Source organism: Camellia sinensis, unplaced genomic scaffold (genome assembly GCF_055761805.1).
Source record: "Camellia sinensis isolate YWXY unplaced genomic scaffold, ASM5576180v1 Unanchor14, whole genome shotgun sequence".
Lineage (NCBI taxonomy): Eukaryota > Viridiplantae > Streptophyta > Magnoliopsida > Ericales > Theaceae > Camellia > Camellia sinensis.
Genome location: NW_028129020.1, coordinates 5,817,594 through 5,843,428, shown reverse-complemented (window position 1 = coordinate 5,843,428; position 25,835 = coordinate 5,817,594). Strand labels below are relative to the sequence as shown.

At 35.3% G+C, this 25,835-nt stretch overlaps 1 protein-coding gene across 12 annotated transcripts; it reads left to right on the top strand.

The window, feature by feature from the left end:
- The first annotated feature begins 9,373 nt into the window (after positions 1–9,373).
- Positions 9,374–22,233, top strand: LOC145814946 (uncharacterized). Of its 12 annotated transcripts, none has more exons than XR_014358159.1 (5): positions 9,421–10,766; positions 17,992–18,096; positions 18,182–18,298; positions 19,459–19,964; positions 19,998–20,284. XR_014358159.1 is itself a non-coding variant. In XM_082911885.1 (3 exons), exons 1-2 carry the CDS (start codon positions 9,571–9,573, stop codon positions 18,056–18,058), a joined length of 1,263 nt encoding a protein of 420 aa, XP_082768011.1. In that variant the 5' UTR covers positions 9,421–9,570; the 3' UTR covers positions 18,059–18,096; positions 18,182–18,442. The 12 variants fall into 12 exon arrangements, 3 of the variants coding, with proteins under 3 accessions (XP_082768013.1, XP_082768011.1, XP_082768010.1); XR_014358162.1 differs by lacking the exons at positions 19,459–19,964; positions 19,998–20,284 and adding exons at positions 21,079–21,421; positions 21,623–22,233 and having other exon boundaries at positions 9,422–10,766; positions 18,250–18,354; XR_014358160.1 differs by lacking the exons at positions 19,459–19,964; positions 19,998–20,284 and adding exons at positions 21,079–21,421; positions 21,574–22,233 and having other exon boundaries at positions 9,422–10,766; positions 18,250–18,354.
- Positions 22,234–25,835: the final 3,602 nt, after the last annotated feature.

The following is a 25,835-nucleotide window of genomic DNA, read 5'->3' as shown; positions in this document are numbered from 1 at the left end:
ATAATGAAAGTTTTGGGGCAATTGTGGGAGCCAGAAAAATATAGGTACTAACTTATTGGGCTTAACCCAAACAAAGCCTACAATGGGTCCAGCTGTAACAGCCCTCATACTGTTTACTGATTAATGACTGATTGATTACCGATAACCATCGATTACCGTTAAACTGAATTGATTATGACTGATAATTGAACTGATTAAAGTACTGAACTGACTGACTGAAATTGGAAACCGAATTGATTGAGTATATGTTAGTTAAATTGCATTTTATCTGTTTGACTGTATGATTATCTGTTCATGCTTATATGTTTAAACTGCTAATTGAAGGCCTTATCAGCGGCCGAACCTGAAATTGATTGATGTTTTTATGATCGTCATAATTAATGAGATTTTATGGTATAATTATCCGAAAACTGATTAGGTATGCTTACATTAGATTAAATAAGCTAATTTAAGAGTTGGACTTAATTACCGTTTTGCCCTTGAGTGGGCCACTACCTCTACACCTTGAGCTCACTATACTTGAGCCAAAAACATTTTCCTCAGCCTTCTTCTTGTTCTTGCCGACCTTGAGGGAGAGAGGGAGAGAATAGAATTGTTCTTGGGGGTTTGGCTTAGTCAACTTGAAGAATTGCTTGAAATTGAAGTATATCTGCCTATTTGAGCTCCCTCACTTCTAATTCTACACCTAAGGTAGATCATTCATCATCTTAATGGTGTCTTTGAGTTATTCTTGCATGATTCATGCTTCATTGTAGAACTAAGTCATGAATTGGTTCATTGTTGTTGAATTGAAACTGTATTGTTGCATGCATGTACATATATTGAAGTTTTGAGGTTGTAGTCCATGTTTCCTCACATGCATGTCCATCTTTTGGTCATACTCCATGAGTTCATCTTGTTTTTGAAGGTTTGAGCTCTTTTGAAACAGCATTAAAGCTTTGAAAATGATTTGAGATCATGCATGTTGCATGTTCATATTGTTCCTGAAATTGGTTTGAAATTGGGTTTGAATAAAACACCCTTGGGCTTTGATTTTTCAAATTGAGTTTTGAACCATGTTTAACTATGAGTTTACATGTGTTTTCTGGAAATTTAGCCCAAGAGGTCGAGTTTTGATGCTTTTGAACTTGGTTTTGAGCTTGGAGGTGCAATCTGGGTTTTCCAGATTTCGCACTTCCGCTCGAGCGGGGGAAGTGCCGCTCGAGCGTAGAATTCGAGCATCCTGTATCTCTGCACTGTTTTACAGTCCGCTCGAGCGGAGGATTGGGCGCTCGAGCGGAGTCAGGTCTCACGCTCGAGCGGGCGTCGAGCGGAGATTTCACCCATCCAGTACTTTTACAGTACGCTCGAGCGGGTAAGTTTACGCTCGAGCGTGTACCTTTGTTGCGTGACCGCTCGAGCGGGGAAACTTGCGCTCGAGCGGGACTCTGTTTTTCTGAAAATGCTTTTAAATGTGCATCTTTGCATCCTCGTCCCATTCTAGGCATTCAAAGGCCTAGTTTAAGACATCTTATTGAGGATATAGATGTAGAACACACCGAGGCATCTTAGGGATTAAGTTGTTATCTTTCCCAACTGTGTAGCTTAGTGTGTGTTCAACCTGTGAACTGTGTAGGGTTGGCAACTGGGGAGACACGCTCTAGCATACTGTAGCCCAAACTCTGTGAGTAACAATTGTGTAAAGATATGTTCAACTGATATCTTTTGAATACTGAACTGAACTGTTTACTGAACTGGTATTACTGAATGAATGTATGTCCTTTATTTCTGAACTGTACTGTGGCATCCTTAGTACCTACTGTTTACTGTTACTGTTACAGAGATCTCTGTCGGTTCCCTCGTGGAACCACTACTGTTTACTGACTGATGGCCATCATTACTGTTCGATCTTTTAAGACCTACTGTTACTGTTATGCTAATGGATGTACCACATATGACTGTTTGCTGTACTGAACAACTGAAATACTGATTGAATTGAACTGTTTTCATTACTGTAAGGACATTCATTCTAAACCCCTTTACGCTTTATGTTATTCACTGGGCTTTAACTCACTGCTCATATATATATGTAGGTGTACAGGCACCAGATCGGAGCTAGGAGCGTCAGGGTAACTCCAGTTTTGTCAAGCCAGCCTTTGTGCCTCACTGCGAGGTTCCGAGTTGCCATGCTATGGCTTGGGGGTGTTTTGTTTGTTTTCCCCCGCCTGTCTTCATACTGTCTAACTGTTCTGTATAGACTGAATGTTTACCGTACTGTTATCGAGGGATTAGGTCCCTGTACTGTGTGACTGTAAATTCTGTATAGACTGTACTGTTTGTGTATGTATGAATGCATGAAAAATCTTTTTGGCATACAGACTGTCACAGCTCATTGGACATTGTTTAATTACTGTTTTGGCTTCCGCCAGGCCCTGTACTCTGTTTTACTGTATTACTGTTCAGCAGGCCTTCGGTAATCTCGGATTACTGGCCGATTACGGTGCTAAACCCATAGGGCCGGGTTTGGGTCGTGACACCAGCCCAAATAAATATCACACCTCCCATCTATATAAAAGGGGGCATCCCGAGTGGAAGGTATGTCTCATCTCCCTCCACTGAACATACACCCTTTCTAATATATATATATACTATTTACTTCTTGATTCAAGGACTAACTTCATCATCGGAGTACTCCCGGCCGACAACCCCGGTTGGGTGGCACCGACTATGTTCATCATTGCAGATCTACAGGGGTGAAGCTTTTCTCTTCGTTGGATCTCTACAACATCTATGTGAGAGGATATTTCATGGTCTCACATAAACTATTTAAGTAAAACTGGTTTACAAAGAATATTTGTCACAATGTAGATATATAAAAAAGTGTCTAATATAGTATTATTTTCAATTGAGTTTAATGATTAAAATATATATATAAATATATATATATATATATATATTTCTCATTTTCACTTAACGAAAATAGATAAATAATTTAAACTAAAAATAAATTAAAAGTTTAAAATTTAAATTGGTAAAAATAAAAATTTAAAATTTATTTTATTGCAATTTTTTTAAATTTCACCAAAAAGAAAAGTGTTGTGTCTCTCTTTTTCTTGTCTTCTTATTTATTTATTTATTTATTTATTATGGAGGATTCATTTATTGTTTAAAAAAAAAGGACAATTATATTAAAAAAAAAAACTCTAATTTTTGAGTTTTATAACAAAATAAATCTTGAATTTTTAATTTTGTCTATTTAAATTCTAATTCGTTTTTATTTTTTATTTAAACTATTTATCTATTTTTGTTAAGTAAAATAGAAAAAAATAATATTTTAATCATTAAATTTGATGTAAGTATTCATATATTTTTTATTAAACTTGATGTTAATCTTATAATGATTAACATACCTTCTTTTTTTTTTTAATCGATTTTACTTAATGAAAATAATTCAATGATTTAGATTGAAAATAAATAAAGTTTAGAATTTATTCTGGCAAAATTAAAATTTTAAATTTTATTTTATTACAAGACTCAAATTTTGAATTTTTTTTAATAATTTCTCCAAAAAAAAAAATGTAGTATAAATTCAAATCAAGGGAGTTTTTTTGATAAATTTCCTTTTTAAGAGTTTTATTCTATCTAACCTATATTCTTTTTGACTATTTCATTGGGTGATTCTACTTACACAGCTCTTTTACCTCCTTGCACCCTCTATATGAGATTGTTTTTTTCTTCCAAATTTATCCATGTGTGAAATTACTTAAAAAGACAAAACACTAAAAGTATATTTGATTATCTTCTTACACCCTTTGATCTTCAATCCCTATTTTTTCTTTCTCAACGTTTCTTTTCTCTTACCCATCTCTTTTGAAAAAGTGATAATCATAGTGTTTTGATCATCAAAAAAAGCAATGGATAAAGAAACGGTGGTGAAAAACCATCAAAAAAGTGAAATGATGAGTTTTTTTTTATTAGTTTGATAGGTTTTTGTTTTGATTTTCTGGGTTGGTTTGCGACTTTTGTTCGGTGTTTCGAAATCGAACAAAATAACATAGTCCGACATCACAGTGCCGAACAAAAAATATAAGTCTGGTATCAAATGGTCGAATAAAAGATACATTTTCGGTAAATTACCGAACAAAAAATATGGGTATGTTTGGTTTGCATTTGGGAGATGAGTTTTAGAAAAAAAAATTCTAAAAAATTGTTTGGTTTGAGTTTTTCTCAAAAAATTTCAAAATCATTTTCTCTCTCTTACACATCAATGAATCACTTTTTCTCTCACACACATCTACTCAAATTCTCCAAAAATATCAAATCATCCCAAACTCCCAAAAAAACAACTCTCCCAAAATATACAACCAAACAAACCAAAAAAATTTTAAAACTCTCTCTCCAAATTTTTTTTCAAAAGCAACTCTCCCAAAAACAAACCAAACAAGCTCTATAAGTTTGATATCAAATTACCGAACAAGCCCAAATTATCATTTGGAACAAAGTGGTTTTGTAAATGTATAGCGACAGAACGCTAGACAAATCTATTTTTTCCAGCAACATAATATTGGAGTAATTAAAATTCACTAGCATTTTATTATCAAAGAGGCTCAGCACAAATTATTACTACATTATTTGGAAGGAAGTGGCTCTGTAAATGTATAGCAACAAAAGGCTAGAACAAACAATTTATTCCAGCGTTATAGCACCGGATTTTTGTAAATTGTTTCGCATTGTGTGACCAAACAGGCACTTCAATGTGGACTCTATTGGTTTTGTTGGGAAGCGAACTGAAATTATCCAATTGAATGGTAACATAATACTGAGAAACAAAATTTTATCTGGTAACATGGAACTAGAGTAATTCAAATTGTTTAGCATTGTACTACCGAACAGGCCCAGCACAAAGTACGGGTGTAAAGAGATGGGTTTTGAAGAGTTTTTTATCATAGGGTTTGTTTTGGTAATATATTAGGTGTAATGAGAATTTAATTTTTTTTTTAAGTGGTGTAATGAGATGGAGGGTGTAAGGAGGTAAAAGAGTGGTATAAGTAGAATCACCCTATTTCATAGGTCTTATTTGAGATAAAAAGACTAAAATACCCTAAATCTCTCATACCTCCATTAATGTTAATTGTCATTATATCTTCACTCAAAAAAAAATGTGAACGTTCACATCACTGCATTAGATAAAAGAGAATGTTCACATGTTGAGAAAGTTCACATCATTATATGTTGGGAATAAAATTGTGTTGTCAATGAAAAATATAATGAACGTTATTTTTAATGTGTTGTCAATTAAAAATAAAAATGTTCACATGTTGTGAACGTTCACATCATTACATTAGATGAGAGAGTATTTTTTGAAAAAGTGTTGTAAACGTTTACATCAGATAAGAGATAATGTTCACATTATTTTTAATGTGCTGTTAATTAAAAATATATTCACATCAATGAGAGATAATATTCACATTAGTTTTAATGTGTTGTCAATTCAAAATATATTCACATTATATAATAATATAAAATAAAAACATCAATATTATTTAATTTGTGTATGAAATTTCCTATGCCTCGGTCATTTCTCTTCTCTCTCCTTCCTCAACATTAAAAATTAACATTAAAATATAAAGGTATAAGAATCTAACAAAATAGTGTAAATTAAGAAAAAAGACTATATAAAATAAAACTATAAATACATGAGACTAAGTGAGTTAAAAAATTCATTTATGAACTTCTTGAATTAAAATACTTCTAAATAAGATTTATTAATAAAAATCATCAAATGAATGATATAAGAAAGATGCATGGGGGATTTGGTGATAGCCCCCTCACTATCTAATTTGTCTTTCAAAAGGACAAGAATTATATAAGTACTTTCAAAACCCCCCAATATTTTAAAACTTGTTTCTTTTACTATATTACCCTCATATCTATCAGCTCTCCTATTAAGTCATCTTCACTATATATTTCAGAGTAAAATTTTACTTTTATACAGAGTAAAATTTTACTCTGTATATAAAAGTAAAATTTTACATTATGAAACTAAAAGTAAAATTTTACTCTGTATGAAAATAAAATTTTACTCTGTATGAAAATAAAATTTTACTCTGTATAAAAGTAAAATTTTACTCTGTATGAAAGTAAAATTTTACTCTAAATAAGAGTAAAATGTTACACTCTGAAATTAAAAGTAAAATTTTACTCTGTATAAAAATAAAATTTTACTCTGAAAAACTAGTAAAATGTTAGACTCTACACAAAAGTAAAATTTTACTCTATATAAAAGTAAAATTTTACTCTGAAAAATGAGTAAAATGTTAGACTCTACACAAAAGTAAACTTTTACTCTGTATAAAAGTAAAATTTTACTTTGATTCTATCAAATGAAAAAAACAGAGCAATAGAACCAGAGTAAAATTTTACTCTGGTTCTGTCAAATGAAATTAGATAAAAAACAACAAAAATAAATAAAAAACAAACAAACAAACAAAAACAAAACAAATTAATCAACAAATCAGCTATCTAATTGAGAAGAAAAACTTCTAAAACTCGATCAACAATCACAAATCTCAATGAAAAGAATACATGTGTTCAACAACACTCATACACACAAATATATATATATATATATATACACATATATTCAAAACTCAAATATGTGTTTAAAAAAATATGTATAACCAAACAACTCCACCCGCACTCTTCTCAACGTGGTCATTGCAAACTCGATGGATCTTCAAATTGCAATAGAAGCTTCAAATTGAGTCTAATTTCGCTTCAAGATAGCAAACACAAGTCTGATTGCGATTCAGTTAGCGAAGTCGATCTGCAAGTCGTTCGAACTTAGAGTTTGCAACCTTTAAGCCAGATGCAAACTGAAATCGCAATTCCAATTAGAACTTGAAATCCAAAGTTCTCATCGAAGTTGACTCAAAGAACAACGAGTCACAAGAGAGAACCCAAGGTCAGATCGCGAAGGACTCCAGTTCGTAATCGCGAGTTCCAGAAGCTTGAATTCGGGTTGATTGTCGAATCGGATCAATTTTGCGATGAAGTCCTTGGTTTCTTAACAGACGCAAATTAGATTAAAGCTTCAAACTAAGCTTCAATTCAAATACACAGGTCAGATTGTGATTGCTTGAACCAGGTCAGTGTTCTAGGTCAAAGATTGAATGAATCTTAGGCTCAAATGAACTTGATTTTGGCTGGCCAGAGTCATAGAGACCAAGAAGGTGGAGAGAGAGTGGGTGGAGAAAGTGGGAAGATTTAGTTGAGGGTATAATAGTTTGAAAAAATATTTAAATAATAAATTTTGTCCTTTATGCAAGATTTTATAATTATGAAGGGGTTTAGAAAATTTAATTTTTTTCTTAGTCCTTTTAACAATGAAAGGAAGGTAAAGGGGGTTTACAGCCAAATTTCCCAATATGCATTATAAATATAAAAATAAAAAAATAAAAAAAATAAAAAAAAAGGGAATATATATTGACGTGGCTAAGCCCATAAAGGCCCTATAAAGGCCATAGCCCACTATAAACAACCCAAGCCCAGCACTTGGAGGCTAGTACATAACCCAGCTGGTGGAGTCCATAACAGTTGGAATCCAACATGGCACAAAGAACCAATGACATTCAGACACATGGCAGGCAAAGGACAAGCCACATTAGCAGACAAAGATCTGCAAAGTTATTGTCACTGCACATCACCATTAATGCAGCCCGTCACAGCATTTATTACGACAACACCTCTCCGTCGGAACAGCACCACCTTACCCTGAACAAGGTAAGCTACAACATAGACTTTCGGCGAGGAGGGCAGGTCGGAAAGGACAGCGAAATGATTACCAAAGGATATAAGTATACGTTGAAGACAAGGAGAAGGTTAAGTTTTTCTATCTCAAATCTCTCCCTCTGCACGCTACTTCTCTTCCTAACTTGCTCGTCGGAGGGTTCACTGGGGGACTACCCAGTTCCCCGTTGAACTTGTTTGCAGGTTGTCTGGTAGGGCTTGATCATTTGGACATGGTCTTGAGGAGGTGTATTGTGAGCAACAAAGGAATTCACACTTGGAATATTTTGATTTTTTGTAAACAAGTAGGTGAATCGAATAATGCCAAAAGCCCATAGTTTGCTCGTATTCCAAGGATCCTAATTAATTTTCGCTAGTTTGAAAACTTTTCAAATCATCCGCCAAAACTATCTTTTTAACACCCATAATGACTTATCGTTTCATTTCTGATCTAACGCCTCATCTCCCCTCCCCCGCGAGATGTTGCCACGTATACGACCACGATCCACTGTTCCCTCCCCTTACCCTGTCTTTTCCACTTCAAATCACCACGTGACACGCCACCTCTTGAGCCCCGCGCCTCGCCACCTTACCTGTCGCGGTCGGCCCTCCTCGTGGTCGGTCCTCCCACTCGGCCAACCCTCGCGGTCGGCCCTCCTCGTGGTCGCCTCTTCCACTCAGCCATCCTTCGTGGCCGGTCCATCTCGTGGTCAGCCCTCCTCGCAGTCGGCCCTCCCATTCGGCCAACCCTCGCGGTCGGCCCTCCTCGTGGTCGCTCCTCCCACTCAGCCACCCTTCGCGGTCGGTCCACCTCACGGTCGATCCACCCCCTCGGTCACCTCTGCCTGTCGGCCCCCATCTTGCCATTCCCTAACATCCTCATTCCCTTCATTAGTATTCCCTTCGTTGGACTAAAGCTGCACTTGGGAATGAGGGACTACTGACATGGTTAAGCCCATAAAGGCCCCATAAAGACCATAGCCCACTATAAACAACCCAAGCCCATCACTTGGAGCCCAGTACATAATCCAGCTGGTGGAGTCCAGAACAGCTGGAATCCAACATGGCACAAAGAGCCAATGACATTCAGACACATGGCAGGCAAAGGACAAGCCACATCAGCAGACAAAGATCTGCAAAGTTATTGCCACTGTACATCACCATTAATGTAGCCCGTCACAGCATTTATTATGACAACACCTCTCCGTTGGAACAACACCGCCTTAACCTGAACAAGGTAAGCTACAACATAGACTTTCGGTGAGGAGGGCAAGTCGGAAAAGACAGCGAAATGATTACCAAAGGATATAAGCAAACGTAAAAGACAAGGAGAATGTTAAGTTTTTCTATCTCAAATCTCTCCCTCTGCACGCTACTTCTCTTCTTAACTTGCTCGTCGGAGGGTTTAGTGGGGGACTACCCAGTTCCCTGTTGAACTTGTTTGCAGGTTATTCAGCAAGACTTGAACATTTTGACTTGAACATTTTGACGTGAGCTTGAGGAGCTTGGACCAGTCCAATCCAGTTACTGGAACAAACTGTATCATCATATATCATGCATCATCATATATCATGCCATAGGTAATACTGATAGATCTGTTCAAAGAAGACTCTTGAAGCATTCTAAATAAAAAAAAGGGAACATATATCATCCAATAGGTAATACCAATAGGTCTGTTCAAAGAAGACTCTTGAAGCATTCCAGTGCATTTCATACATACTCTCTCTCACAATCCCCCCAAAATTAACCACTGATCTTCACTTCATCCACTCACTTCCACCCCCAACCCAACAACCATTACTAATGGATTCCCTTCCTCCACCAGAAGAACATCCCTCCTCTCCAAAATCCCCACCAAATCCTCCTCCCCCCACCACCACCATCGGAGAACACCACCACCCCACCACCACCACCTGCTGCATCAACTGCGCCAGCCCCACCACCACCACCTACTCCCCAGCACCCTCCTGGTCCGACTCCTCTCCTCCCCCCTCCTACCTCCCCATCCGCGCCCCCGCCCTCAACCTGCCCCCAAACCACACCCCCCAGCAATCCATCATCCTCGCCCCCGTCCCTCAACCCCTCCAAGTCCCCACCGTCTCTCCTCCCTACCACTTCCAAATCCCCATCAAACGCATCCACTCCCCCGCCGATCTTCTCCACTTCCACGACTCCGACTCCGGCAAACACTTCCTCGGCTTTGTCGCCGCCCTCAGCCACTCCATCCGCCGCCGCAAGATCTCCGACCCCTGCCACCTCTCCCCCACTGTCTCCTCCATCGTCTCTATCCTCCAAACCCTAATCCGCTTCGTCGATGAAATCCCTCCGGTTGCTCAATCATCGCGGTATGGAAACTACTCGTATCGAACTTGGCACTCTCGTATGACGGAAAACGCTGAATCCTTCATGATCGATTTTCTTACCGAGGATCTACAATCTGCTACTGTCGAGATTGTCTCTTACTTCACCGATAGTTTTGGGAATTCTAGCCGGATTGATTATGGTACTGGCCACGAAACTAATTTTGCGGCCTGGTTGTATTGCCTCGCTTTGTTGGGCGTGATCAAGGAAGAGGATTATCAAGCTGCTGTGGCTAGGGTTTTTGTGAAATACCTTGAATTGATGAGGAAATTGCAGTTGGTTTATTGTCTTGAGCCTGCTGGCTCTCATGGTGTTTGGGGTTTGGATGATTATCACTTTTTGCCGTTTATTTTCGGGTCGGCGCAGTTGATTGATCATAAGTATATGAAACCTAAGTCCATTCATAATGATGACATACTCGAGAATTTCTCCAATGAGTACCTTTATCTTTCGTGCATTGCGTTTGTGAAGAAGGTCAAGAAGGGTGTGCTTGCGGAGCATTCGCCCATGTTGGATGATATCAGCGGCGTGCCCAATTGGAACAAGGTGAATAGTGGCATGCTTAAGATGTACAAAGCTGAAGTCTTGGACAAAGTTCCTATCATGCAGCACTTCCTGTTTGGCTGGCTCATCAAATGGTATGTGTTTTTGTCTAATTTCTTTCTCTATTATATTATATCATATGGGTATTTAGCATATTGATTAGTAGTGCATTTTGATGTGGTTTGGGTAATTTAAGAAAGTTTTGGCTGTTCAAGGTATGCAGAGTCAAATTTTTGGGGAACATTGTAATGGAACCAATTATAAATACTAATATCACAAGGATTGCAGAGTCATTTTTCTGAGGTGGAACCAATTAGGCTGTAGAAGGCTGACATATGACGAATTGTAATATGGAATTTTGATAAGTTTGTTATGGAATGTTCACCTCATGTAACAAAGAGACAAATAGTTATGGAGATTTTATATATAGCTTGGTACATCTTTGGGCTGCAATGTAGTTCTTTTATTTTTATGAGTTCCTTGTTTTTTTGGAGATAAACTGCCAGCTGAACTGAGTTGTTTGTCAATTTCTTGTATTAAGCACAACTGTTGCCATTCAAGCCCATGGTCACCTGGGTGAACCAAATAGAAAGCTACTATCCTTACTTGTTTCAGTTTAAGTTTAAATCGATAAAATGATCTCCTATTTTCACTACAAAGGCGAAAAATATAGAGGTGTTCCTTTTCAACATTGCTTATTCCTTTGTTTTTCACTTTGTTGTTGTGATTACCACTGTAGCCAGTTGCAGTTAACCATTATTGAATGCAGGGAAGAGAAGAATCAAGTGTGATAGTGTATAGATAATTTATGTGAGTGTTTCCTGCATGCCTTTGGCCACCTTCCTGTATTAGACAGTTTTCTGGTGACAAGAATGACAGTTAAAATACAAGCTATTTATGCTGATACCTTCAGCTTCAAGCTATCCAGATTCTTTGATATCACTTTAAGTATGAGTTTTGCAGCTGCAATTTTGTCTGTGGATGGCAAATCGGTCAAATATGGTCAGGGGACCTGAATGGACCCTGCTGTAATATGTGAGACCCTGGCCCAACCTATAATGCTTAGTGTTTCATATTTCCGACATAGTCTCTTTTGTTGCCTTTCCGGCAGATCCTATTTTATTGCGAAAGAAAGAAAAGTAGCATAGACGTAAGAGCATTTAGACTTATTAAAATCTAACTAGTAATTTTAGCAAAAAACTTAACATCAGTTCTGTTCTGTCAAACCATTTCTCTTGCAGTTAGTATTTATAACCCATCATTATACAAAATTTATTTCATTAACTCAAATGTTGCTTTCAATTGATATGTTGATTTCAGAGTTCCAGTCTCTGAAATTGCTCCACAACCCCATCCTAACCTGCCTTAGCCTTAAACGGTGATCTCAAAGGTAAATGAAGATATGATATTGGAAAAGCACTTATCTTACGACCAAGAATGGACACCAAAACCCTCAATGTGTGTTACGTATCCCATTGGAATTAATTCAAACTTAAACCATCTCAAAAGTCAAAACACAAAAGGACACACCGTAGAGTATCTGCCGCACAATAAAATCACTATACAATTGGCATTTAATAGATCAGAGACCACCATCAGAGCATTTTCCAACAAACGCACCCTAAAGCTCTCCAAAAGCCCCCTCGCAACTGCCCTGCTAATCATCTGAACCAATGCCTCCATGACCAAAATGAAAAACAAGGGTGATAAAAGATCCGCTTGCCTCAATCTCCTTGAGGTCTTAAAAAGGCCTGCAAGTGATCCATTCACCATCTGACAACCGAACTCTAGAGATATAGAAAGGAAATCCACTTCTTTCATTTGCTTCTGAAGCTCATACTCCCTGCCAGATATAGGAGGAAGTCCCAATTGATATGATTATAGGTCTTTTCAATGTTTAGCTCACTCTTTCCATAAGAATTGTATCCAAAATCAGTTGCCCCTCTATGAGGACGTTTTGAGAATCTTCAACAGCTCCTTCAATTGAGTAGCAAAACATTTTGCCAACAACTTGTATACACACCAAGCAAACTACAAGGGCTAAAATCTCTGATATCATCCACCTCGGGGATTGATGCTTTAAAACATGCGTTCACACTCTTCTCGAACGTGGCATGCTTGTAAAATTAGTTCACCATACCTGTCACCTCCTACCCCCTCATCACCCCAACAATTTTTGAAAACCAAAACCCTTAGTTATGCCATCAAGCCACGGAGCTTTATTCTCATTGAGATCCTTTGGGGCTTCGTCTTCCACAAAATGCCTCTCCAGCTGCTCCACTTCCCCCATGGAGATGCTTTTAAAATCCATACCACCCATTGACTGCTTTAACAAAATCTTTCCTTTATCTCTCAACCAATTCTTCCTCTCTCTACTCTATTTTCAATGTTCTTCTTCACTATTGCATACCTGTATACCATATCACTTGCTTGAACATAACCCACTGGATGGCCTTTGCAACTTCTAGGAATTATAGTTATATGAATCAAGACCAACATACTCTACTATACACTGCTCCTCACATTCTCTTTGCTAACAGCCAACTTTCATGGCTGCCAAAGTATATAACTAGCCATCCATGGTGTATCAAAACAAAACCCACATGGGCCACACACACACACACTCTATTCAATCTCTCTCTATGCATTTGCTGCCACATCATGTACTATGACCACCAACACTAACCACGATCGCCACCACTTGTCCTGCGATGATCATTAGCCACCACAATCTTTGTCTCGCTACCTCTCTCTATATTCCCTCTCATCTCGCTCACCCATTATGGACAACCTTCATCTTTACTGCCACTGCTGCCTATGTTGGTTTCATAAATCATACAAAACCTTTAAATTCATTTCTTATCTCATATATTTTGTAATATTCTAGATGGAGAGTAGATCAAAAGGATCCCTTTGTGGTTCTGGTTGCAAGTCAAATCACAAGATAGAATTTACTTGAGATTAGAAGATGAAGGCTTGCACTATCTTCAAAAATTGTGGACTTGATTTTCTAATTCACTTGAATATGGATGAGAAGAACGATTGAATATCCTTGTTCTCCTCGAAGACGGGAATTTAAGCAAAGAGAGGATGATTGGATCCTCTTTCTCTCTCTACAATCAATATAGTAGAAGACAATGTGTGTATATACCCTATGCCTTATATAAACACCTGGCCTTTTCTCTATTAGGCTTTGGATTGGGCCTCTTTAAAATCTAGCTCCAATTAGTTTCTCCACTCCTTATCTCATCATAAGGATAAAGACAACCAATTGCTTACAATTAACTCCACTGAATAATTGTGACTGTACTCTAGGTTTCAAAGAGTTAATTATGAATAATAATGGAACTCGTGTCATAATAGCATAATGCAACCCCTCCACCAACCCATGTCCATAAGCAACAATGACGTAAATATAAATTTACTGTCTAACCAGTCTAACTTTTTACGTTGTGTACTTCTCCACCATAAGTCAATTGGGCACTTTAATGTCCAATACATAAGAATGACTAGACCTAGATTCAAGTGACGAAACAAGTGATTTAAATCAAAGGGACATACATTACTTTATTTTACACAAAATGTGGGCTTTCATGTTGAAAAGAATGTTCTTGTAGCACTAATCCTATTCACCTAATATATCAGGGTGTTGGTCAAGCAATGGAACCTCACTCATTTGGTAAATCAAAGTGATGAACGGGTCAGTGGTGTCCCAATGGTGGATTATACTTTTATGATTAGGAGATTGGTGTGGAAAATGGTGGTTTTGGAGAGACATAAGACAGAGGAGACAGAGATTGTGCGAAGATATGAGTAACTGATGCCGAACTCAGTTCCTTCGCAAAGAGGAAAGAGGAAGATTAGAAGGCTGCTACGTTACATGGACTCTTCGTTTTTTGGGAGGTACTCGTGTCGGCACGACACGACACGGGTACGGGTGTGCGGGATATGGCTCTGTACAAATGGATACGGGAGAAGAAACGAAAGAGAAGAAAGTAAGGAGAGAACCTATCGCCGACTTCGAAAGGGCAAGACATCGATCCCTCTGTCGCCGACTTCGATCCCCCTGCTCGCGCCCTTCGTCTTTGTCTTCGAAAGGGCCTACTTCGTCTTCGTCTTCGTCTTCGATGAGCACGACTGTAACCCCCTCTCTCTTTCTCTGCCACGTCTCTCTCTCTCTCTCTCTCTCGTTCACTGCCTTTCTCTTCTATTCCAAATCTGCCTTTCTCTTCTAATCCAGATCTGCTTTTGATTTGCCCGTCTCTCTCTCTCTCTTATTCTTTATTTATTATTTATTTATTATATTTCATATTTCTATTTTATTCTTTTTATAAAAAAAAAAATTTAAAAACAATTGGGCTGAGGCAAATAAGTAAAACTTTGGGCCTATTAAAATTTTAGTCTACAAAGGTTGTTATATAGTTAATTTATATGTTTGGTCTATAAACTATATATAAAAAAATTATTGGATCAACTTTTTAACTCATGTGTATAAAAAAATATATATTTAATTCATGTGTATAAAAAAATATATATTTAAGAAATAATTATTTGACGTACCCCCGTATCCGTATCCAAATTTGGATCCGTATCCACGTATCCTTCATTTTTAATTTTGAAGTGTCTGACCCTTAGATACGCACCAGCACCCGATACCCGCACCCGAGTCCGTGTAACATAGGAAGGCTGTGAGGATGGTAACCGGAGTAAGGGAGGTCGGACTGAATTGGTTTTCAGGAAAGGGAAAGGAGAGAGAAAAGTAGGTTTTGTGAGAGATATAGTTGACTTTTCACCTTAATATCTTTTAAGAGGGGTAATGTATTTTATATTATTTTTACAGTGACTTCAGCAAAAACTATTACTTCATAAACGGCTCTTTAACGGCATGGGTGAATATGTAATGTGAATAAATTTTTTAAAGAAGGTTGGTGCAATTTCATCAAATTAGTGGAGGTTGTTGTAACTTGTAATGGCTGCAAACCTCAAGGGAGGTCATGTCAATGAAATTTACCCTAAATATATTCATAGTCACTTATAAGAGAGTTTTAGAGAATTGTTGAATTTTATCCTTTGACATTTCAAAGAGGACTAAATGTCATGGTTGGTGGGATCTGAACCCAAATCTCCTGTTATGAAGGTTACATATTCCCAATTAGGCAGTGTAATAATTTTATTATACTATAACTATTGTATAACATGTGCTAAAATCAATTATTTTATTTTATTTGGATATACGATTTGTTTGACATCATTTTTTACAGTTTTTGCCGAATCTTTCTATTTGATTTGATTCACGATTCACAAAATTAGGATTTTGACTCACAATATAGTTCTCGATTTGCAACTATGATTGAGATCACTTTAAGGACCTTTTGAGATTGGTGGTAAAGATTACTGAAGGTTCATTCTTCTCCGGGCACTGCTGAGTGAATTATTGTGAATCTGGCTGTGCTTTCTAAAAGCTTCACTGGATGAGGAACTCCTTGTCCTTGGTGGTTGCAGAACTTTTGTTCAACTTAGACATTGATGTCATAGTATGGGGCTCTTTGTTCAAAAAGTGAGAGCTATATGCCATGTGTTGTAGCTAGTTTTTTATAGTTGTTTTAATAAATTTTATGATCTCTTAATAGATTATTTGTCCCTTTTTTCCCCATCAATATCCAGGATACATCGTTGAGTGTTGGTCCTATCAATACTGTATCCTCTTCTCTCTCTCACACACACAAACACATGCACGTCCATAGAGATGTGACTTGAATGTAGTTGGAGTGTCTTGTATTCCTCTGATGGCATCTTAAACAAAACAAAGTGTGCACAATTTTGATAGTTTCATGACTGGATAGAAAAAACACTGCTAATTGGTGCAAGTATATTAGTTGATTTATGATGGGTGATCGTGGGTTGTGTTATTTTGGCAATTGTTAACCCACAATGGCAAGGAGAGGAAAAAAATTGATGGATTTACTTATTTTTTTTACTGCTGATTTGAAGAAAATTTATTGATTTTTTATTCTTCATCTCCCCCCCCCCCCCCACCCCCCCTTTTTCAGGTAGTTTGGTCATTGGTGTATCAGCTTTGTTTGCACATGGTGTGGAAACAAATTGAAGGCATTTTGCTTCCTGGTATTGTAATGATATATACTTGAGTGGAAAAGTATTGTAGAGAAAATGTATACTGTTGGTTGTATGTGTTCTCATCAAGTTTTCTATCTTTTCTAGTCTACAGCTAATTCTTCTTTGGCTTTGGTTTTGGCTTTGGTTGCGGAGGGACCTTTTCGATAACTATTTCTTTTTCTTTTTCTTTTTTTTATAAAACATTGAAGACTAATGTACTTTTTGACCATTTCATCATCAGATCATTAGTTGAAGTAATGCGTTTCTTCCATTTGTTATATCACAATAAAGTTAATTTCTGTTTGGTTTTTTAAACCTTGTTTTTGGTTGTTGGGACTGGTTAATGAATGCTTGACCCAAACAGCAACTGGATAGGCCATTAAGCATCGGTTTTAGGGTGTAAGAAATTGAAGTTCTTCATTCTAGAATAGAAGGGTGAGCTTGAAGAGGGAAGTGGAGCGAATGCTTGTTCTTTTGGAATAAAAAACTAAAAAACCTCATGAGTTACATTTTGAAACTTGTGGGTTTGTGTGATTTCTAATTTTATTATTAGCAATGAATAATTTCCTTTCTTCTCTTGCCTCAACTTTTTATGTTTTTTCTCCGTCTTATTCTTTATTCTTTCTCCAATCATAAAGTTACCTACAACACATACACACATATTATGTGTACATTTACCTCTTTTATAATACATATGCATATGTAAATTTGTGTGATGGGGGAACCCAAAATGGTGGAGGGTTAGGGGTAAATTGGGGCTAAGGGAGCAAATAATGGTTTTATGAAGTAGAGTGAAAAGAGGTCAGAAAGGAGAGATTGAAGATATTAGATCATGGTATGAGGGTGGAGGGGGATGCAGTAGAGAAAAGAGCTGAGGTGGGAATGAGTTGTGTTATAGGCTTTAATAGCGGATGAAGTTAACGCTGTGTTTAGTTGGGGTTCCTATTTTTGTTTGGTTATAATGGAAAACATATGGGAAAGGAAAGGGAGAGGGAAATGAATTAAGAAATAGGAGGACCTTCTAGAACATCAATTCCTTTATATCTGTGAGAAAAGACCCGGGAAAACTAGGAGGAAAAATTTATCGGAGAGAGAGAGTTTCATTGTTCCTGGCTTCTCACAAGAGACCATTCATGAGTAGCTTCAAACAACAACCACCTACGAGTTTTGAAGAATCTAACTCCAGTAGCTAACTTTGATTCGCAGCATCATTCAGCAAACCCTTCCAATCAGGGATTATCATTTACGTCAATTGGTAATCTTCAATCACTAAACTCGATTGAAGATTCATTGCTTGGAAATTTTGATCAGGTATTTGTGTCCTTCTTTTGTTTTCTCTTACGTTCTCATCAAATTCAGATCTTTATTGATTTCCATGGATTTGTTTATGTTCAAGCTGCTTTGCAATTTTGCTTCGAAGTGAAATTGCAGAACTAACTCTGGTTAGCAATCTCTGATTCGCAGCGTCATTCAGCAAACCATTCCAATCGGGGATTATCATTTGCTTCAATTGGTAATTTTCAATCACTGAACTCGATTTAAGATTCATTGCCCGAAAATTTTGATCAGGTATTTGTGCCCCTCTTTCGTTTTCTCTACCCCTCTCATTAAACTCAGATTTGTATTGAAACTTCCATACGTATACACACCTATATATGTTTTATTATGAATTAGAGATTATAGATGCATGGATTTGATTTATCAAAAAAAAAAAAAAAATAGATACATGGATTTGTTTATCTATGTTCAAACTACTTTGCAATTTTGCATTGAAGTGAAATTGCAAAAACCTTTTTTGTTTTCTAATTAGTATGATGATTTAATATCTTCTTTTCACTTTGCATGACTTTAATGAGATTAAATTGGATTTACATTTTCTATCTGTTTTATTTTATCTGTTTATATGTTTGTTTGTTATGATAATTTACTTGTTATAGTCTATAGATATGTGCCTATTTGGTTTATTTCACTTCCTTTTGTTTTGTGTTTTTTCATGATTTCAAGCTTTATGAATTAGACCTTTCATTCTCGTGAAATGTTTGATTGAACGTTTATTTGAAACTTAACCTTTTGGCTGGTCTGTTGCATTGGATTAAATTAGTTTTGGGTGATATGAGTATAGTAGGACAGTAGAAGTGGAGTATGATGGAAACGACCCGACATCTGATAATGAGGTTCCATGTATGACCAATAAGACTCATTTTTCTTATGGTAGAGTCCTTATTTACTAGCTTGTTGAGTATGAAGATAAACTAATATTTGAAGAGTGTTCAGTCATTTTTTCTCTGTGTCAAGTTATATTACTCTTTTTCAAGAAAGCTTTGATATTTGCACTTGCTTTTATCAGTGCGTGTAAGAAGTCCTTCCTCAAAAATTTGATAAGATGGATCAACTGACTGTCGAAAAAGATTGGTACATGTTAACTTCAAACAGAGTATTTGTTGTAGTATTATTTAAATTAAAAGGGGTAGACTCTATTGTGCATTAAATTAGTTGATTAGGAAAACAGGTTTGAAACATTGTACCTAAATGGGTTGTCATTTCAGTGTTGCCTAGTCTATGAACTTTTTGATGTATCATTTCAATTCTGAACTGGGAACTTTTTGATGTATCATTGCAACATGGAAACATTATTAACAAGTGGATGTGATTTTTTATTTTAAAAATTTGTAGATTCATGATCAAGAGTAATGGGAAAAGTATAGAAAGTGGACAGCCACTTGTGTAGCTATGTATGCTTCATATGCTGTCAGCCTTGTCTCAATTCTTCATCGTCGTGATCATATAAGGAAGTCAATTTTAGAACAAGGAGATTATGAAAGATATGTCCTAATCAAACGGTTAATGACTTTGAAAGATGCAGATTGTCGTAGCCGGTTACGAATGAGCAAATATACCTTTGCCACACTAGTTAGCATGCTTAAAAGAACTCAGTTTCTTAGAGACAATCCTCAAAGTAAAGTAGAAGAAGTTGCGAAATTCCTTCATATAATTGGCAATAATTTGAGGAACATACAATCAAGTTCTTTTACAAACGATCACTTGGGATTGTTAGTCAACATTCTCATCAAGTTCTTAAAGCTATTATATCATTGGAAGATATCTTTTTAAAGCAACCTGATGGATTCGAGTGCCCGCCAGAGATTAGAAACAATCCAAAGTATTGGCCTTATTTTAAGGTAGTTACATGAATGCAATTAGTGTATTTACAGGATTGTGTTGGTGCGATTGATGGTACACATTTTTGTGTAAGAGTGTCGAATATGGATGCACAAAGATACTGAGGACGAAAATGCTATCCCACTCAAAATACTTTGGTTGCATGTTCTTTTGATTTAAAGTTTACATATATCCTTCCGGGATGGGAAGGATCTGCTTCAGACTCAAGAATATTAGATAATGCATTAACAAGAGAAATGGATAAATTGATTGTTCCTCATGGGGATCACTGAATGTGTATATATGCTGATGAATATAAATCTTTTTTTGTTTTATTTCAAACTAACATCATTTAATTGTTTGTTGGTCCTAGGGAAATATTACTTAGTAGATGCAGGATTTCAACTAAAAACTGGGTTCCTTGCTCCATATAGAAGTACTCGTTACCATTTGAAGGAGTATAGTGTTCTTCAGTCAAAAAATTCTCGAGAGCTTTTTAACCTTTGTCATGCATTTTGTGAAATGCAATTGAAAGAGCCTTTCATGTCCTAAAGAAAAGGTTTTCAATTTTAGGAAGTGGGATAGAGCCATATTATGATGTTGACACTCTAGCAGATGTTGTTTTGTCATGTTGTATTTTGCACAACTACCTCATGGGTATTGATCCCAATGAAAGTCTTATTGAGGAGGTTGATACAGAGCTTAGAAGAGCACAAGTGCAAATTAACGTGGCTACATCATGTTCATCTGGAGAATGTAGGGAATGAGAATTATTAAGGGAACGAATAGCTATTGACATTTGGAGGGATTATAATATAAATTTTCAATGATAATCAAATTATAATATAGATCCTGTAAAATAGAGAGGGGCTGAAAGGGTTATTTGATGTTCTTCTTCTTGTTCTTGCGATGTACCCATTATATACTCATTTGCTTTACATCAATATAATCTTTTTCTTTTGCTAATAAAACAAAAATTTGATGAGTTAATTGTTATTATTTGAATGTTATCTTTTGGAATGAATTATATTTTAATTTGCTATTGTGTTATGCGAAAATGGCATTTGTTTGGGTGATAATTTGGTACTAGCTATGCACTTCTTTCGATATGTTTTATGGCATTTTTGAGCGTAGGTGGAAGGTGACCAAGAATGCTTCGATAGAAATTAACAAGAAACATTTGAAATGGAATAATCAAATGGATGTTGTTCTTATCGACGCACTCTTAGACCAAATGCTCAAAGGGCAAAAAATTGGTGGTAGTTTCACATTATCTGCTTATAAAGCTACAAGTAATGTGGTGAATACCAAGTTTAGCGTACATTGTGGTTTTGGTCATATAAGGAATCGGTTGAAGACTTTAAAAAAGAATCTTGCAATGGCTAAAGTTATGTTAACAACTGATAGTGGATCTGGATATAATCATTCAACACAACTGATTGAAGCTACAACATGTGTATGAGCAGCTTATCTCAAGGTATATCTAATTGCAAGATTGATGTAGTTTTGTACTAGAAAATTAAAATTTTTATTCATCATTATTTAATATAATATTATATATGTTATTCTCTATAAGCAAAGCCTAAAGCTTCTCATTTTCGACATGTTCCGATTCAAAACTTTCAAAAGTTGTGTTAACTCTTTAAAAAGGATCGAGCAATTGGGAGTCTTGTTGTAGGTCCAAAAGAAAAGCAACTTTGTTGGGCTAGGCAACAAATTCTTTTGGATGATGAAAATACTTATCAGACAGAGTCACTCTCAGAGAATTTTGATGGGATTGAAACTCAACAAGATGACCAAGCTGCTGAAGTATCTTGTTCCTCTAACTCAAAGAAAAGAAAGAACAAATCAGGTGATACCTTAAGTGAGGAAATAAGGTCAATTAAGGATGGTTTAGATACAGTTGCAGCAACACTTGATCACGGTAACCTTCAAAACTATACAAATGAACAATTTATCTAAGGAGATTGAAAAGGTTAGTAGCATGAGTGATGCTTCTCGAATGAAGGTGTATCAAGTTCTTACTAAAGAAGTGAGTGATGATCGAGCATACCTAGCTTGCCCTATTGAACGCCGAGGTCTTTGGTTGTCTGTTAAATTTGGATCTTCAATCTTTGATGCATAGTATTATTTTTCTTTCTTTGGTACTTTTTTATTTGAAGTTTTAAGAGATTTGGTGAACCTATCAAAATATCATTAGGCTTGGATTTTTTGTATGTAGACTTTCTTAGTTGCTTGCTGCACTTGAATGGTAGATTCAGGGCATGGATGTGTCTTTGAGATTCCAAATGGCCTCTATTGCATAATGGCCTCTGTTGCACTTTTTTATAGCGGTCTTTGGGAACTTGGTTTTTTGGTTTTTTTTTTTTTTTGGTTATTTTTCACTAAAAGACAAATTGGTTACAAAACCAAAGAAAACAAATCTAAACAAAATATCACATCAAACCCAATAATCATTTCACTTTTTCTCTCACAAACATCACATCCAACCACAAAAAAATCTAACTATCTTCTCAAACACAAAAAAAAATTTCTCCAATAATATCTTACAACAAAAAAAATCTACAAAAAAACTCACATCCCAAACACCCATATTGTGGATGTGAATGCTATGTATTGCTTATCAAGTTCTATTTTAATGTTAATTTTTTTTTCTCTGTGTGTATGTGTGTGTGTAATATTTGTGATATTATTTTGATAAAACTATAGATTTAATGCTTTAATAATATTAACTTGATCATCATTAATAAAATATGTTCATTTTATTGAATAATCATTTTGGTAGTGTTACAATTTAAATAGGAACTCTTGCAATCATGAACTAATCTGAAACAAAACTATTTTTTCGTTTTGGTTCTAGTCTAGTTTTATAGCGATTAACTATTAAGTTGGGTTATTAAAATCACAAAATCAATAGACTGGCCTTGTTTGGCAAACGTGTTTTTTTGTTTTTTATGTTAAAATTTACAAAAAGACAAAATAGGTTAAAATAGTTAATAAGATAAAATGTCATATCAAATTCATAATCATTTCATTTTTTTTCTTATAAATATCACATTTAACTACAAAAAAATTCAACTATATTTCTAAATACAAATATTTTAGCCCATTAAAATAATTAAAAACTAAAATATCCTATTACAATAGCTAGTTTCAATAATAGCCTACTAAAATAGCCAACTTTCCAGACAAGCCCTGTTTGATTTGGTTTTCAAAAACTTGTTCCAAATTTTTTTTTCCCCTAAAATATTAATTAGGTGAAAGAAATTTTAAAAAAAATACTTATTATTTTTATGCAATTTTATTTTTTGGGAGGTTATAAATAATTTTTAAATTTTTTTATTTTTATCAAATTAATTTGTGTTTAAAAAAGATTGAATAAGCATTTTGATTCTTGAATTTTTTCAAAATTGAACCAATCTAAATCATGCACGCTGTTATTTTTCATCATAACAATTCACGACCACACCTCTTTATTCTTTTTTTAATTTAAAGAAACAAAAAAAAACTGCTTCCTCGTTTTTTTTAAAAACAATTAAAACTATCAGTCCCATAAAATAAACTTTATGAGATGTTCAATTGTGTACAACTTAATTTTTGGGTACTTCTTGATGATATTGCCATAAAAATATATATATATATATTTGACAACAAATATTAATTGTATTATAAATTTTTTTTGGTTGTGGATTCTCAGTCAGAACATAGTAGATTATCCTTTGTTCTGTGGAACCCATTGGTCAGAGCATACAAGGTGAGAAATGATTTATTTTCTTTAACCATTTCCCAACTCAACCAAATATAATTTGGAATTAGAATCCTATTAATTATTTCTCCTTTCCCGTCCATTTCTTTTTTTCTTTCCATTTCTCTTCTCAAAATTTTCAACTAAACATAGCGTAAGGTGAGAATGAAGGGTGATTATTCAGTAGTTCCGGTGTATGGACACGTGGTGCTCCATAAGGTTTTGATTGATGGAGAGACACGTGGGCTCACAATTTATGTTGGAAATGGAGGGATCACATGAGGCTAACTAATTAGTGATTAGTTTAAAGTATAGACGCGTGATATTCTGAAAGTATTGAATAATTTTCGGAGAATGAATTGTGTTGTAGGGGTTAATAGTGGATGAAGTGTTGACAGTGGTGGAGATGATCAATGGTGGTAGATACAAGTCAGCTTTATGGCTGTGGGAGGGGGTTAATACTCAAGGCCGTTTCGGATGGGTTTTTTTTTTTTTTTTTTTTTGAGAAGCATAAAAACAAATAATATACTAGTAGAAAAAGAAACAAAGACTAATTATAAATCTGAATCAAAGTAAATAAGAACAATTATGGTTCAACAATATAGAAATCCAACAACTTAACAAAAAGCCCCATAATAAGAAAAAATAAGAAGATTCAGCTTAGAGATCTATTTTTATATTTTTAGGCCGGTGGGCCTAAGATTAAATCTTTTGAGGCTATTAGGACAACAAAAAAGCGAAATACCATATTATCTCTATTTGTTCAGTACCATGTTATCTGTATTTGTTCAATTGTAATCTGTTCGTTCAAATGTCATTTATTTGTCAATATTGATTCATTCATTCACCTATCTGTCAATGTGTCATTCATCTGTCTACTTATTAGCCTTGTGTTGGGACGAGTGACTTTAGCTAAAATAGTCAATAAAAACAAAATAAAATAAAATAAAATAAAATAAAATAGCTAATAAGAAAATATCACATCTCGACTATAATCATTTCATTTTTTTTCTTACCACCATTTAAATCAACTACAAAAAAGAAAAAGAAAAAGAAAAAGAAAATCCCAACTATTATCCAAAACACAAGTTTTTTAGCGAAACTAAAATTTTGTTTGGCATGTGTTAAAATAACATTATTTATTTTGGTTACAATTATCTTATTTGAGTCGAATCACTTATCTACCACATCACTTCAACCCTAACCCACATTTCATATGTTTTTCTTAAAAAATAAAAAAAGAATAATGCTTGGGACCCCCTTTTGGGGGTCACCCCCTCACCCCCTTTGTCACGTGGCGGGTGGTGATTGGAGGAACAGGAAAAAAAAGAAAAAGAAAAAGAAAATATAACCAATGAGAGAGAGAGGGGGTCAAAGGGGGTGGGAGGAAAAGGGGGGGATGAATCATTGTTGATAAAAAAAGTATGCTACTCTAACATTTTTCAAACAACCCGTAAAATAGTCAAAAAGTTAACTAAAATAGCCAAATTTCCAAATAAGTCCACCTAATTTGCTTATCTGTCCAAATCATTACCACTACCACCAATAACTTTTTTAGGAGTGGTTTGGTGCTTGTCTGACAATAGTGGTGTGTGAAGGCATAACAACGCAAGCGTGAAAATGAAATGAAAAATTATTTAAAACAATAATTTATCGTTTTAAACAATTTTTTTAAATAATTATCATGTCCATAGAGTATCTCCAACACTTCATCAAATTTGAGTAAAAGTTTGATTTGATATAATGCACTCCAATCATTCCATCAAATCTGATCGATCGTCCGGCTTAGAGTAAATTTTCATCAAATCTTTCCAATTTGATTGTCCACCCTATCATTTGTAAAATGAAAGGTTAAACGCTCACTTAAGTTGATGAAATTTTTGATTTTTCTCTCATTTAATACGGGATTGATGCCACAATTAGAGCCCAAAAAGTATCGTATTTCATCAAATTTAAATTTGTTGACAAATTCAATACTAGAGTTGGAGATGGTCTTACTAACAAAATAAATTAATTATTCCAAAAAATAAACAACATAACAAAAAGATCTTAATGACCACCCCAAAACATAACTCCATGTTAAATAACAAATTTATCAATCTTTATGACTATATTGGGTTTATGAATTTATGAAGGAATTTAAAAA

What these genes read in the sequence shown, in the direction of transcription:
- LOC145814946 (XM_082911885.1), top strand. Translation starts at nt 9,571, where the DNA reads ATGGATTCCCTTCCTCCACCAGAAGAACATCCCTCCTCTCCAAAATCC. An exon ending in TTTGGCTGGCTCATCAAATG is followed by an intron (nt 10,767 to 17,991) that starts GTATGTGTTTTT and finishes TTTGATTCGCAG; the next exon opens with CATCATTCAGCAAACCCTTC.